Genomic DNA, 16,740 nt, shown 5'->3' with positions numbered 1-16,740 from the left:
ATGTATCCGAAGAAGTCATTCTAATCTCTCTCATTTATTCTTTTCCTGCAGGGTGCCAACCCCAATGAGCCATGTGCAGGCCTGGACTGCAGCAGAGGGTGCAAGTGCCACCCAGAGAAAGGCAGCAGGGTGAGTGAGCAGTGCACGCTTTGTTAAAATCCATGTTTCAAACAGCCAAAAAGCACAGTGCATCATTATTTGCACATGCAGATTTTTCTGAAAAGTGAGCACCCTTCTCTTCTCTCTCCAATTAATAGATGACTTAATATACATGAGTGTTCTCTAGCTGCTCTCTGGTTGACTTTAAAGCAAAAACTCTCCTTTAGTTCTGCTTTTTTCCTTTCCTAGACATTTAAGTGACAGTCTTGGACATTTCAGTCCTTGTTTATTTTTTGGGAACTCCTTATAGATTCTGATGGTGAATACCAGCCAGTCCTAAAACTACTGACGAAAACTATTACATTTCTTGTGACTACGTCAAAATAAAAGCCAGTGTGTGCTTTTGACAGCTTTTAATGTGAAGCTAGAGCAGTAAGAAATCTTCCCAAGCAATTTTGCTATTTAGTCTTACATTCATTTTGTTAAGCAGGTCAATCATCTCTTGGCTGTGATGTTAGCAGACTAGACAGGTTACATTTTGTTATTTGGCATCAACACAAGCCCACAAAGGAGTGATCGGTTTAAATGAAAGCGGCTGCTCTGGAGGTTTCATTTTCAGGATTTGGGTACATTAACTTAATTAAGAAATACAAACCACCTTTTTTATTCCCTCCATTGTACACACCTAACTCATTAATAGCCACAAACATCACCGCTTTCTGACGTCTATCAAAGTGAGCGAGCTTGTGTAATGCATGTTTCAACAGTCCTTATCTGCAGACTGTATTGTGATTTCCCCAGGCGAGTGATCAGACAGATAAACACAAACCTGGCCCCCGGGGCGGCGAACTCATTTTCTTGTCATTGCTACCATTAAAATTAACGAGAACCGTCATCTGCTCGCAATAATTTCCAAAACAAAACACTGGCAGGAGGCAAGGCGATCCATTTATTGATGAGTGGGTGCAGGTCACTGGAGCATTAAATGCGCTCAGATACACAGAAGCTGTATGTACTCATGCCTTTCACTTGTCAGCTGTTTGCACTTTTAATGCACAAACTAATTCTTCAGATTTATAGCTGATACTTATAGTGACAGTTGCGTTGAGAGATTTGTACGTGTTTAAATGCCAATATAAACCTGCAGACTGACACATGAATTCCCATACATTGACGAGCCTCTAGAAATGAGCCTGCATCAGGTCAGAGGGGTGAAGGTTGTAAATATAGAGGAGCTGCTCTTTATGTTAGACAGATAATAAAAGTTTCACGTTTCATGCAGTGGTGGAATTCCACAGCCTGCAGGTAATAAAATAAAAATGCTGACCTAAGGTAAATGCTTCTGAAAGTGAGACAGAACTGATTTAAACAGGGAACAGGTGCAGGTTTAGGCCGAAAGTTTGAGCCTTTGCAAAATATCAGTTAAACTTTAAATCCAGCATAGATGGCTTGGCGACAACAATTTAAACCGATCAGCCACAACATTAAAACTGCCAACCTGTAAAGTGTGTAATACTGACAGTCTCGTTACAGTGTTATGTTCTTCTGGAAAACCTGGGTCCTGGCACTTATGTGGATTATACTTTAAAACGTACCACCTCGTAAACGCTGTTGTTGACCAAGATTGCCCACCATGGCAACGGCTTGCATCTTCGTGCCACGTGTTCCCCAGATTAGCAACACATCGACCTCGGCCAGTCTTTATATCCCTATTTTTCCTGTCACCAGTTCACCTCTTACCCTTCCTTGGACCACTTTTGATAGATACTGACCGCTGCGGAACTGGGACACCCCACAAGAGTTGCAGTTCTAGAGATGCTCTGACCAAGTCGTCTAGCAATCAGCATTCGTCCTTAATCAAAGTCGCTCTTTGATTTGTCAATTTTTCCTGCTTCAAACATCAACTCTTTGGACAAAATATTCAATTGCTTTCATATATATCCCACCCATTCATGGGTGCACCATTACAGTGAGATCATCAGTATTATTTATTTGACTGCCCTGTAATACATTTCAAGTCAGGAATTTGTTTATTTGTTTATTTCATTTAGGCTGTTTAGAGAGGAGGACATAGCCACTTTGGAATGTATTACTGGAATACACTTGTGGTGCCAATACTTTTATTGATGTTGTAATACCGTGGTTTAATCCTACTTGTGGAGCCTTGTTTCAAAGGTATCCTCACTTTCTAGTAATAGTTCTGTCTAAGTACTAATTATTCATGTCATATCACCCCTCCTCTTCCCCATTGCTTTTCTTAACTCAAAACTTAAAGACACGAGTTAAATTAACATTGACCACACAACCAAAACTCACAAGAAGCCAAGACAATGGATTACTTTGAACTTATTAAATTTAGTTCAATACCAAAAACTTGTCATGACTATTGGAGTTAAAGAGAATAAAAACCTTCTCATAGTTTAATGGGGCTGTAATGTTTTACAGTGTAGTGAAACCTGTCAGTCATAATGTTATGGCTGATCTGTATGTGTTTTCGAGGGATTATACAATAAATAATAAAAGCTCAAAATAAAACATCTGACCCAATTAAAGTTAGCATAAACCAGGTCTATTGGGCGTAAATATCATCTTACAATGATTTTATTTATATTAGGTATTTATAGAATGTCCCTTATAATGGACGACGGGTTTCAAATACTTTGTTTTCTTCTCTGATCTGCTAACAGCTAACACAATAACAAAGTTAATTACAGCTTGTAACTGAAATATCGTTAACTGGAACGTTGTTTACCTTTTATGACGGTATCTTGAACGATCAATGATCAGAATGAGAAAACAGCACTTGAAAATGTCCACAGAGGGCACCTTACCTAGTCCCTTAACTGGACTGTCATCAGCCTTATAATTTATTCAGTGCAAGGATTCATGCAGAATGCAAGGCAAAGATGCCGACTGATGTTAAAGCTGTACCTTCAAATCAGTCAATTTTCAGATTCCATTTGCAATTTTGAGTAAAGCTCTTTCTTCTTCTGTCCCATTACTGTCACCTGTGATGCCACGAATTTTAAATAAAAACAGACAAAGTGAGTCCCAATGTCCACCACAGGGGACATCATCAGAAAGTATGCTGCAAATGAGTAAAACTGGTCTGAAGGTTAGCTAAAACCCTGTTCTAACTAAAACATATCAAATACCACTTAGATTCATTATGAATGTTATGTTTTTAAACTATTTACCTCTTGCTCCCAAAAAATGTGGCCTGTGAGATGTCCATTTTGAGAATGCAGAGTAGTTTACCTTACAATGACTCTATAACTCCATAATGATGGACCATATAATGTTTTAATTACTTTTAGATAGTTTTAGCTCGTTTGAAAAAATAGAACCCTGTCGAGACCTCTGCGTGTGTTCCCTTGTGACTAAAACCAGACTAACTGTTAGCTTCACTCAGTAGCTCGGTCTCTTTCAGCCTGTATCCAAACAACAATTACTGTCTGACACAGAAGCATGCACTTACTGCCTGACTACTGTACGCCACTTTGGGTAAATGACATGGTGACAAGCGCCGCATTACACCCAGGTACCTCTAGATAAATCACACGGCTCAGGTAATAGCCCCTACCTCTGTTCAGGCGTCCCAAATAACACAGCCACAGCCGTATTACCTTCTTAAACTGCTATTGTCGGGAGTGTGCCGGAGTGTTAAGGTGCTTATTTGTCTCATTTCAGTTTTACTTTTGTAGACGAAGCTTTTGGCGGGGTGAGGTTCGCTCTCGATCGTAGCTGTTAACTGCTGTTAAAGTTCACAGGTGGAAAGTAGTTTAGGCACGGCTCAGGACCGATTCTCTCAATGACATTGTGTGAAAACCAAAAACCTTGTGTCAGATTTGCTTTAAAATGAGAGAATTAACTGAGAAACAACCATTTGTAGGACAATGGGAAACACTTTGATAGGCAGTAATATCATTAAAAAAGCTAGTTAATAATCCATCAGTTATAGAATACAGATTCAATATTTAACTCGTAATTTGATAGCAAACTGTTTGTGCGTCTCTTGCATATTTCACATTTTGTCCATTGCAATTAAACATTTTAATGCAATTAAAAGAAAAGGCTGTAAATATTTGAGAAGCTGGATTTTAAAGTTGAGAAGAAGATATAGCTTAATGCAAAATAACTTTTCCCTCTTCTCAATGAATATGCAAAAGTTTTTTATGTATTTTAAAAGCAATACTTTGACAGATCTACTTTAGGTTGTTATGCACTCAAAACGAACTCGAAGGTTTTTACATCATACTTTCATGAATTGCATTTTGTACCACATTATGGTCCATTATGGATTTTAAAAGCATCGAGCAAGTCTTCAGATGTCAAAAAAAAAATATCTAAGTGAGTGAAAAGACGTTAATAGCTAGATTATTAAAAGAGTTGAAAATCTAAAAAGAACAAAACAAATCCTGTTTATTTTGCATGTTAGGGTTAGGGCATGTTTTTAGACGCCTTTAATGGCATCTCTTCAACTATTTGTACCAACCCTACTTAAAAACAACTGCAGTGTTCTTTTGTCAGTCAGATATTCTCAATTATTTTGCCATGGGCCGGGCACAATCAGTCCATTATGTTGTTCCGATAGTGTTCATTGGACGTGAAGTGTGTTATCACGCAGGAGCTGTGTTTGTATTTGAATCTGGCACCTTTTACCAAAAAAAAATAAATAAAAAAATCAACAACCCATGTAATGAAATAAAGTGTGACAATAAACAAAGCCTCTTGTGATTCTGGAGAACATCTGCTGAAACCTGCGAGTGAACTTTTGACAACTTGACAACAACTCCTGATGATTTATGCGAAGCTAGAGCCATTAAGATGAGAAACAGGATTAAAATGTGCGAACTTGCACAGATTAGCTTTTTTATTTTATTTTTGTTTTAAGCTACAGAAAGTTGCTGTTATTTAGATGATATATAAATAGAGAGATTTCGATCTGGACGCATTTTTGGCGGGTAGAAGTTTGGGTTTTTTTCTTTTGCTTGTTTCAAAACAGAACATTTTCCAAAACGATTCGCTTAAACAACCAGAAACACAGTTTATTAACTAAAGGGAATAAAATGAAAAGTTTCCGTTGCCAAACTTGCGAAGAGCTCCCGTCACTGAATGAATCGCATGGCGCAGAAGGAGACAAATGTCTAATCTTTGCAAACAAACCTCGAGCTGGAGAAAAGTCCTTGCAGGAGTGCTCATGAACATGAAAAAATAAATTAAAAATATTTTTGTGATTGTTCCTTTCTTAAACCTTCTGTTTGCCCTCTGCAGATGTGTCGGCTCATGTTTGCCAACCGCTATGCCAACATTTCTTGAGGGCAGCATTTTTTGGAATGCTGTAGAAGCCAGAGCCTGCATGCAAATAACCATGAATTGAAAATGATCCAGCCAATAAATGTGCCACAAAAACACTGTAGTATTTTATGGTGTGCATAAAAAAGGCTCAAGTGGTGTTAAACTGTGTCGGATACGTCCATAGATGTCTGAGTAAGACTATAAGTTAGACATTGTTTGTTTTAGTTGGTTTTCATTATTAATAGCCAAAGGGCTTCAAATTTGCTTAGACTTAAAGGGCTGAGACTTTAAGAAAATGCAGCAGAGAAGTGTTTTAGGGCTTGTGATTACGTGTGTGTAAAGGTTTTCCTCTGGCTTCAATATATCTGTCATATTGGACCTATTAAGTCCAATAACATCCGCTCCCACTGGGTGAACCTCAAGGGTCAGAGAGCGGTGTAAGGGATAACGGGATGCTGTGTGTGTGCGACTGTGTTCAAGCAGTGGTCAGGTCAACACACTGGATCTTTTCAAGTTGCCGAGGGGTCAGGAAGTGTGTGCTTTATTTAATTTTGCTAGACCTCCATCTGTGTCGATTAGAAACAGAGACGAGAGGGAAGCCGCCGGCGGGGCACAGCTCAACATTTTCTGTGTCACGCTGGAGTGAGTGGTCCTAAGATTATGTTGTATGTGGTACATTTTCAACACGTTAATTAGCTTTGTGAGCAAGTAGTTAACTCAAAGAGCAGTCAAGCTGTAAACAAGGCTCTCCAGAGTTAAGATGCCGTTAAGTGTCAGTGTAAGTTAAAACTCGGTCAGCTTTGTCACTTTTGGAGTATCACTCAAGCGCTTGGGTTGGGGGGCGTTGGAACGAAAGACGTTGATTGCGTATGTTCAACAGGAGGACAGGTGAAGTTAACGCAAATGATTGGTTGGCACGTTACAGTGTCACTGGAGCAACTAAAACCGGCTAAAGTTTCATGTCACCTGTTTAAATTAGATCAAGGCTTAAATGTATGAACAGTTTAGGTTGGGAAAGTTACAAGTTGCTAGCTGTCTGCCTCAGCTTCACTAATGCTCTACCTCAGTGTCCTTTCTTTGAATTAGCCAGAGGTTAGGCACTCTATCGGAAACAGGCACTGCCAAGATGGCGGCATTGTTGCCTCATACCGCTGGCTTCCATAGAAAAAGAATTGTAGCTTGTTGCCGTTATGCCTTCTGCTTGACCCCCACAGATGTTGTTTCTCATATTTGTCAACTACCATGCCATCATACCTAGAGGTTTTTGGCTTAACTGGAACATTGTTGAGGCCAGCATTGGCATGTCATCCCAAATAAATATGAAGTGAAAATGTTCCCTGCAATAACTCTGGCAAGAAAACACATGATAATGTAAGAGTTAGTAGCTCTTTCACTGCATTAGCAGCTTGTTTTTTGCCATTCAACCAAGTAGCTAAACCCATGCATGAAACCCTACAAGTTTAGTTGCCCTTGTTTCAGCTTGTTTGAGCGACTTGCTTTGAGTGACAAGTGGAGCAAGTCACAGACAGTTAGTAGCTGTCTGTCTCAGCATCAATCACGGTCCACCTCTTAAATTAAGTGGAGTCAGGCCCTGCCAAGATGCCGACGATCAGAGACATCTCACTGAGCTCCAAAACCGCTTTTCAGAAAACCCGTGGGAGACATCATGGAGAGTTTGTCCATCTTTATACACCACCAGGGGTTGTGTAATGCTCACATGTTGTTATATGAATATGTGAGCTCATTTTCCCATTTTTGGATTAGCCTGGAGCCTTAGATGGTGGCGGCCAGAGACACCGCACTAAGCTTCGAAAAGCTCTTCAAGCTGTTCAAGCTCTTTATGCACAGTGCATGCGAAAGCAGAGATGTTGCTGCTTGCTCCCAATTTTTAGTACCTTGAATCTCATCAACATGATATTTGTCACTCTTTTTTCCTTCAGACAGTTTTCAGAAGCTAAATGTTTGTCTTTATGCTAATCTTCATGCATGTAAAATTAGCCCGGTTCACTCTGTCCAACTTATACTGCAAGGAACAATCCTAAAGTATAGAGTTCCTGCTTATTCCAGCATGAAATGCAATGTTAAAGATTAGAATGTGGGATTAAGATTTTAAACCTCCTTATTGTTGTTGTTTTTCAACCCTTAACATTTACTTTTCCCCGTTAGTGTTGCTTTAAGTAGCTTTAAGTCTGTAAAAATCATCACATTCCTTATTATGTGACAGGAGCAGTTTGTTCCCTGAGTCCATATGATGACTGAACTGTAAGTCAAAGTTAGTTGTGACCGATCCACAAAAGACGCCAAAAGAGCAAAACGGCACATGCACTTCTTTCTCACGTGCGCCCAGACAACAAAAGAGATGAAAGAATAAAGGATGAATGGAGAGCAAAAGAGACCGTCCTCCCTTTTCCAAAATAAGATGAAGGTAAAGTGATAGTGGGTGCGTGTCCCGGTGGGATGGGAACATAAGAAACACGGGATGAATCCCCTCGGCGGGGCCTCTCGTTGAAAGACTGCGTCTCTCCATCCCTGAATTCCTTTACTTTAATCCTGGAGCAGGTAGAGGAGAAACAGTTGCAGAGAGAGAGAGAGAGAGAGAGAGAAAGAGAGAGGTTGGCAGCGTTCCTTTTATGTCAAAAGTAGTAGAGGAAGATAAGAAGACATTGACCAAATTGTTCGTGGTAATCCTGAAGGAAAAGAAAGAAACATAGAAGGGACAAAACAGACAGATGGAGAGTTTCTTTCTCGTTTACTTCCAAAGAGAGATGCTGTCATAGGGGTTAAAGGATGGATGGTTTGATGTTTTTCATCTCCAATTATATAAAAAAAAATGAGAAGAGGGCGGAAGAAAGAAAGATACAAATAAGAACATTTCAATAAAAGTTAAGGAGCACAGCGAAGAAAACCTGAAAAGTGAGTGGGTACGACTTTGGGCTAATTGGAACTTTGAGGTGACGCGATTGACTCAACAACTGTGATACAGTAGATTGACATATGAAAAAAAGTTCCTCCAAAACATTTACCTGAAGGAAACACCAGCCATGACTTTGATTCATTCATTCATTCCATCTTCTGTAACCGCTTAATCCTGTGAAGGGTTGCGGGGTCTGCTGGAGCCTATCTCAGCTGTATTTGGGCAAAAGGCAAGGTACACGCTGTTCAGGTCTCTAGTCTATCTCTCTAACACGGAGAGACAGACAACCATTCACACTCACACTCACACCTACAGCCAATCAGAATCACCGATTAACCTAATGAGCATGTCTTTGGATGGTGGTTGACTTTGATTCCTACCACCAAATTCAAAATGATAGCAGGCTAATGAAAAGCAGTGAAAGGAAGGAGAGGTAGCTCCATATCTTCATGTGTCGAGAAATATGCCAGAGCAACCCAATGCCTGGAACATCCACTAAGTGTCGACTACAAGTCGGTTCACACACAGAGAGAGAGAGAGGGAGCGAGAGAGGCTCAGATTTCACACATATAATCAGTTCTGGCAGCAGAATGACCCTTAGACAAGCATGACGGTTGACTTTGATCTGTGTCTTCTGTGTTTTCTTATCTTTCAGCATATATCCAACCTCTCTCTTTCTCCATCTATCTTTTTTATTATTCTCTTTATCTCTCCATGGGTTTTTCTAATATGCTGTGATTGTTAAGCATGCCTGGGTTTTGCTGCTACATGCGTAGTGATGTATAGCGATGTACCTCGAGACCAGACTAATGTACAGGACGATCTTATCAGCAGGGGCCTGTCATCCAAACATTCTCCTATATACATACACACACACACACACTTGGGGGCCCCTGTATGGCATTTTATCAGGATATCCCTCCTTTTGATGCAGTTTTAAAATGGTGGTGGTCTTTGTTTAGGCTTCATCTTGACACTCACACACACGCACACACGAATTTGCGTTTCTATGTTTGTGAGGACCTTACATTTCCATTATGCATTTCCAGCCCCTTGACTAAATCCTAACCCTAACCTAATTGTAACCTTTACACTAAAACTAAGTTTTATCATGTCTTAGCCCTCAACGAGTTGCGGGGCCTCAAACAAGTTAGCCTCTTTGCCCCCACAAGTTAATAAAGATCACACACTGGTGAAATAGTGCTACAGAAGCCATTTTGCCTCCCATTGTCCAAAATGTCTCGACAAACACAGACCCATCTCATCCCGTCTTTCAGTTTGAGTAGAAATGATAGCTTTGAACTTTACTCACACACACACAAACTTGACACTGCATTTAGTCTATGAAAGGTCAAAGGTCACAGGCAACACAAAGGCTAGACCAGAAGGTCAGGGGCGCCAGGATCACAGACTCGGAGACAGACAGGGCCAAGTGTCTGTGTGGGTTAAATACATTCGAGGTTACTTTCCAAGATCCTTTCCTCAACCCTTTCTTATGTTTCTCCTCCGTCATCGCTCTCATCTTCTTCCACATGTTTTGGGGCATGTTTGGTGCATTGATGTAAAAAAATAAATAAATAAATACTTAATAGTAAACTTAAAGTACTTAAAGTAAATTTAAAAAAGCAAAGAAAGAAACTCAAATTTGATGGTGACCATGTGAATCCGATCCATGCGCTTAATCTTCTGTTCTCAGCTTTTAGTGCACTCTACTGCCCTCACATGGCCACTTCAGGTACTCATATTAGAGTTTTGAATCTACTTCATATAGTTTTTGTCTAAATCAGATCATTTCAGCTCCCCAGTAAATGCATATCAGATATTGTTTAAATGCAAAAAGGTTATTTTTTTTCTCCGTGTGTTTTAACGTAGCTTTAAGTTTAGTTTGGACTTTGGAAATTGCCTTCCTCAGCAGCTTGTCATCGAGACGTCATAGGGTAGAAAGTTCCAGAAGTAGCTAGAAAGTGGACATTTGTAGAGAGTCTACAGTAAAGAAACGAGAGGAGCTGGAGATAGGGACTGATGTGCAAATATAGCACTCTAGATCTACAACTAGATTATACATTTTATCAAAGGTGGTGTCATCAGGGTCTGCATCATTGACTGTATATAAGGATGGAAGACCTGGATGACATTTCAGGCTAAGACGGCCGTGCCTTCATTTTCTTCATATTCTGATCGAGTCAGGCTACAGCAGGCTATCATTTTTGAGTTTGAAGTACCTTTGAGGTTACTCTGGATAATATTCTGGACAGTATTTGTCTTAATAACAACACTCATTTACATCAAGCAAGCATATATGTTGATGAGAGTATTAAAAACTTGAAGGTGCCATTAGAACAGATAGAAATGTCCAATTAATTTGCGATTAATCGTGCACTAACTACCAACAATCATGTGATTAGTCGTTTTAATCGATTGACAACCCTAATTACAGCAGAAATACTGAAAAAATTAAAATACTACACGCAGGGTCTCTCTAGTTGATCCTCACTGCTGCCTTGTCTGCACAGAGCAAGTATTAGACACCTGGGTGATCTAACACAGACACACACACACACACACACACTCACGTAGGAATGTACAAAACCGATTATTACTGATTTATAGGCTCTTGTGATTTCAAGCAATGATGATGAAGCCACTGTTGTTTGTTGCACGTCCTCATAAACACACACAGTTAACACAGTTCCAGACCATAATTTATGACATTTTATCTTTTCAGCAGAAGAGCCCGGCCCTCCTTGTTACTGGAGTTTAAACCCAGTGAGACACTGTTAAACATGTACATGCTCATCGCTTTTAAAATACTTCAGGAAGTGCAATTACATTTGCACATGTGTGTGTTGCCGTATGTGTTAATCCTAAATACCTTAGTCAAAAGTGAACACAGAAAGGCGTCACAGTCTCTTCATCTGCAGTTTGGGTGGGCGTCAGATGGTATCATGTGGGAGTGCAGGGGCCCCTTTTATGGTCTCAATCTTGGGGCTCTTGTTTTGAAGGAGCAGAGGGGAAATGACTAAAGGAGAGGAGTATCATGCATGCACACACTGATACAGAAAATATGCACATTAGCGGGGTATTAACAAACTCTGCAGGAGTCTCAGTCCTGACCTGACTAAACACAGCTGAGTGGAGCTCGTCTTCACACAGATATTTGTCATACAGATATGAAGAGAGAGAGGTGACGCTGAAAGAAAAGGAGGTTACATCATCTGAAATATTAATTTGCTATTTTTTGTTTGTCATTGCTCACATTCTTGACTCTCTAAGCTGTCAACAAACTTAAACGCTGTTTGGAATTTTGACAGCTGTTCAGTTCTGATTCTCACAGAACAAAATACTGAAATACTTAAACTGAGTTCAAACTCAATGTGAGCGTCATTCCGCATGTACAGTGACTGCATATAAAATCAATAAATAATATGCAAGTGGACATAAATACACAAATGCGAGAATTTATTTCACGAACATTGACTAGAAAATGACCTAAAATATTATCTGTCCACCAGTTTTTGTGAACATTTTCAGTTTGCACAAAAGAAACTCTTCACTGGTAATGAATACATTCTACAGTTGGTGGAAAGTGTTTTATTGTTAAAAAATAAATGCAACAACATGCAGTAGAAACATAACATAATATAACATAATTAATCATGGCACATGTGAAGAAAAGCTGTATCTCATTCACGTTTCCCATCCTGGTTTCTACTGTTTGACGTGTGCTTTTTGTTTAATCCCACTGGTCCCCCTTCTTCTTCCACTGGTATTAGCACATAACTTTGCACAGTTAGCACACCAACTCCAAACATTCACATTAGGAAATACACAATAATAAGGAACTATCATTGATTTTCTGGACTGCTACAGACTGCACCAGTTATCCAAATACATGTGAAAACCATGCAGCAACAGTTGGCTTTGGGTCCTCTCTGAACAAACCTGCAGATGGTGTAAGGTTACCAAGAAGAAAAAGAAGAAGTCTAAATTGACACATATTTTCTGGCTAGTTTTATAGCTATTGGAGGGCCAGTTTATAAGGGCTGTCAATAGATTAAAATATGTGATTGCGATTAATCGCGTAGTTAACACAAATTGTTCTCCCTTTTTTTTTCAAAAGATTTTAATGTACTTTTAATGTATTTTCAAGTTTCCGTTCCTCATATCAACATCTTAGCTACTCAGAAAGCTCCCTGCTCAGTTCATAACCAAGGTCCGATTGACATTTAATGCAAATAACTTTGCAGGAAATTGAAGCTGAACTTGTCGATTCTTGTTTTTATCCATTTCAGCTAGGGTTTTTTTTTTTTTTTTTGGTTCCTTCTTATGCTTCTTTCGGGGCTTTTGGCCATTTTGACACTAAAGGGCGTTTTGGTGCCCTCCACGGGTTAAAATTATTTGCTATGACTCCAAATTCTGGTCACTTCTGCTGTCCCAAACTACGGTTTACAACAAGGTCATAATAACAAAATTAAAAAAAAAAGAAAAAAGAAAGAAACACAAGGAATTTGCGTTAATTTTTACATTGCATTACAATTATTAATAATTATTATTTTCGAGTGACTCAAATTTTCATCAAAAACAGATGGATGGTATCAATCATGACTGGTCACCCCTATGCCTATCTTTCTGCTTTCTTTCAGCACTCTCTATCTCTTCCACTGCTTTTTAAAATTCTTTACCTGATTCCAAGACTCCACCTTGAGGGTTCCTCCCCAAAACACACTGTAGCATGTAGCGTGAAGCTCAAAATATAGATGCTATCTTAAGAAAAGTGTGTAAAAAAAAAGTTTCCTCAACAAAGAACCACTTTTATCTGCTTCCTACTCCCGGCAGCAGACGAGTGGAGACACTGATAACATTTAAATTCCTCCCTTTTCTTCAGTGAAGTCTCTTGTACTCCTAACTCATAACCGAGTGCAGTAATGGAGTTTTGAGCCCTCACCAAACATCTCTATCCACATTACTTCAGCAGTCACATCTGTACGCTGGTTTTAGAGGTCTTAAAGGTTTTAAAGAGCCGTACATGCCAATTACATCTGCTGTTTGCAGTTGTCATTACCTCAGGCTAATTTTTAGGGTGGACACATGGGACTATAGCATTTCTTTAGCCAGGTTACACCATTTACCAAGACCAGGGGGAAAACTACCGTGAATTATATTTCTAGCTTCCTTAACAGCTCATCCCGTGTGCCTTTTCGGAAAAATAAGTTGTAGTTGATAGAGTTTGTGCGTATTCGGGTTTGTGGAATGCAAATAAGAAGACGAATAACAAACAAAAATCTGAAGTATTATGGTTTAATGTAAACCTTGTGTGTCCTCCTTGTAGTGCCGCTCCCTCGCTGTCTGACAGCTGAGAAAACACCACAAATTTATGACATCATCACCGTGGGACAGCGTGGCCCGCTGACCACTAATGTGGTTTTTACTGGAGGGGAAAGCACCTGGATGAAAAGAGAGAACAGGTTGTTTGTTTAATGGCAGCCATCACAACAACCAGATGAGTCAGAGGTACAGAGGAGGGGTGGGAATCCGTCAGATGGCTAATGAAGCCAGGAAAAACATCCAGTCTGTGGGAGAAAGGAAAGAAACCAGTGCAGTTTGGTGGGGGAATATCAGAAAGCCGATTGATCTGTTGTCCAGAATCAGTGGAGAAATGATTATCCCTCTGTGACAACACCTATAGGATTCCTTAAAACCTTGATGTTGGACTCCAGCTGCCAATCATCTTGACAACAAGAGCTAATTCACCAGTAGTGTGAGACCTGTGAATGCTGATCTTAAAAAAAATAAATTAATTAAGTGCAATGACCTGATAATGTTATTATAGCATGTCACTGTTCACTCTATAAAAAGAAGGACAAACCTCCTTGCCATCACCTATAGGATTCCTGAAGAGAGGTTTTGAAGCTCAGTCTTGAAGCAGTTTTGAAGCTCGGACTTCTGAGAGGTGGCACATGAGAGGAGCTGACTACAAACATGTTTATTTCTGCTGTAAAGCTGGACATTTTAACATTTAAATAATCAATACATACTGAGAGGCTTTAAAAATCTTGCTTTTGGAGCCAGCCTCTAGTGGTCATTTGAGGAATTGCAGTTTTTGTCACTTTCGCACAGGTTTCAGCTTGATGTCACCATCCAAGAAAGTATACAGCATTAATTAATCGTATTTATTTGAAATAAATGGGAAGCCCATTAAAAGTTTTGAGGCAAAAGTACGATAATACAAAAATTGGGTAATGGTGCATCTTTATGGGTTTCAGCCTACAGTGAGACAATCGAGGCTACATCTAATAGTTATTTTCTTAAACTGATTAATCTGCCGTATACTTTCTTAGATGGTGACATCAATTATTAACCTCCGGGGCTGAACCCCAACATGCGAAAGTAACAAATACTGCAATTCCTCAAATAGCCACTAGAGGCTGGCTCCAAAAGCAATATGAGGAAGGGCAGGGCAACAGCAACACATCAACATTTGTCTAGAGTTTATATAAACGGGAATGAGTAAGAAGTAGTTGTTAGTATGAGTAAGTTGTTTGAAAAGGTTAGATGGGTCAGTTTTTCGAAAAATCACTTGACTACAGTGAAAAAACGATAAGGAATTGAAAGTCTGTGGAATAAATGTACACGCATCTTTTAATGTGATTACCAGAAATGAAAGCTAACACTGTGAATTCCCAGAAATGTTGCAGAATCTTGGGGAAGGGCGTCTGACCAAATCGCTCTCCAGTAAAGAAAACGTGTGGTCCATCTTAAATTTATTAACATTTATTAACACTACACTTGGAAACATGGAAAGAAAACTCTTTTCTTTGAACACATTTTGTAGCTCTGCCTTTTAGCTGAGGCTGTTTGAGGTTCTGCTGATTCATGCTTGCATTTGACACGCTCTCTAATTGGGTTATCAAACTGCCCTGTTGATTAAACTTGCACCCAAAGACCCATGGTCTGCCATGCGGTCCCTCCATGTCGCACCCATCATCGACCTCAAGTGAGCATGCGGTGTGACAGCTAAAATCTTCCCCCCGAGAACACCCGGCCCTCAGAACAATGTGTCCTAATAAAACCCTCGGATGGCCCGAGGGTGTGGGTTTGTGTTTGCATGCGTGCATGTTCATGAACACCCAACACACAAACTGGTTTTCACATGTATGGCTGGCTAGAATCTGTCTGTCCAAGCACTCTCCTCTATCAGGAAGTGAGGTAGGCCCGATGGGAGCAGTACGTCCAGAGAGCTTAGCGGGCCAGAATAGACTCCATTGTACCCTTTGTGCTGGAGGGGATTTGGGCCTACAAACTGACCAGTCTGCTGGAAGGTGATGAGGATGGAAGGTCTGGAGGAGCCAGGCAGAGACCCAACAGGCTGGCATGAAAACAGACAGAGAGGCTGGTACGAAAAAACAAAATAAAACTGTTATGGTCTCATTCAAGGCAGCTGGACAGGGGATTATATTATATCAAACTATATCAAGCCATGAGTTATGATCAATTAAGTCCATGGCCACTGGCTAATAGTTTGACATCACAGGTTGCTAGCTGTCTGTGTGGTCACCTACCCTTGGGTTCACTTACCCTTCACCTTTTTTGAATTAACCAGGAGTTAGGTCAGGCACTGCCAAGATGGCGACGGCCAGAGACGCCACACTGAGCTTCAGACCTCTCTTTGACTTCATTAAAGATGTAACCATCTTTATATACAGTCAATGGTTGCGTAGTCCTCACGTTACCTATAGCAAGGTTGGAAGCTGACGTCAGAGTTATGTTTTCGAGGTCTTTTTCTTCTAGTTGGAAATGTGATGGATTTTTGTATGAATATTTGCAAGATGATGTCTTTAATGTAAACTGTTGCAATGAAAAGTATTGCACTCACTGAAATTATGCTGTGGTGGCTTTAATTTACTGTGTGTCAGCAGTTGCGTACTTTTCAGACAGAAGTAGATTGACAACCTGGGTGGAATATCGCCACCTAGTGGTCCAGAGCGAACCTCATTGTCGAACTTAACTGTCTGCATTTATTGGTTTTCTGTGCCCCCCCCCCCCCCCCCCCGACACACACACACACACACATTTTTGGTTCCCTTTCATCTCCTTCCTTTTATCTCCACTCTCCACTCTCTGTGATCTCCTTCTCTTCTGTAGCCTGCATGTTTTTTATTCCATGCCATGTTAGGGAATAACCCCTGAGAAATACATCTCCCTATCTTCTTCAATCTTTCAACCAGATGACCATAAAGGAGGTTTTAGTTTTTAAAAGCCTCACAAGTCTCACAAGAACACTTTTATCAATGCGGCCGTGTTTGGGAGCTGGTAAACTCAGCATCATTCAGACGTTAATCCTGGAAACCAGATCAGGTTTTCACCTCAACAAACACCTCTAACCTCTTACATAACTCTAGCCAGACAGAATATCCAGCTGAGTCTTTGAA

The 16,740-nt window shown here is 40.1% G+C and overlaps 1 protein-coding gene across 3 annotated transcripts in view; it reads left to right on the top strand.

Moving 5' to 3' along the window:
- The window catches only part of col4a6 (collagen, type IV, alpha 6), a 114,119-nt gene that overhangs the window by 63,639 nt on the left and 33,740 nt on the right, over positions 1–16,740 (top strand). For all 3 annotated transcript variants that reach the window (XM_084544849.1, XM_084544848.1, XM_084544847.1), the window contains exon 4: positions 52–129. In XM_084544849.1, coding sequence (XP_084400975.1) covers positions 52–129 — 78 coding nt within the window. The remainder of the gene's footprint in view (positions 1–51; positions 130–16,740) is intronic.

The sequence above is a fragment of the Chelon labrosus genome, assembly GCF_963514085.1.
Source record: "Chelon labrosus genome assembly, chromosome: 1".
Lineage (NCBI taxonomy): Eukaryota > Metazoa > Chordata > Actinopteri > Mugiliformes > Mugilidae > Chelon > Chelon labrosus.
This window is presented reverse-complemented; position numbering and strand designations above follow the sequence as displayed.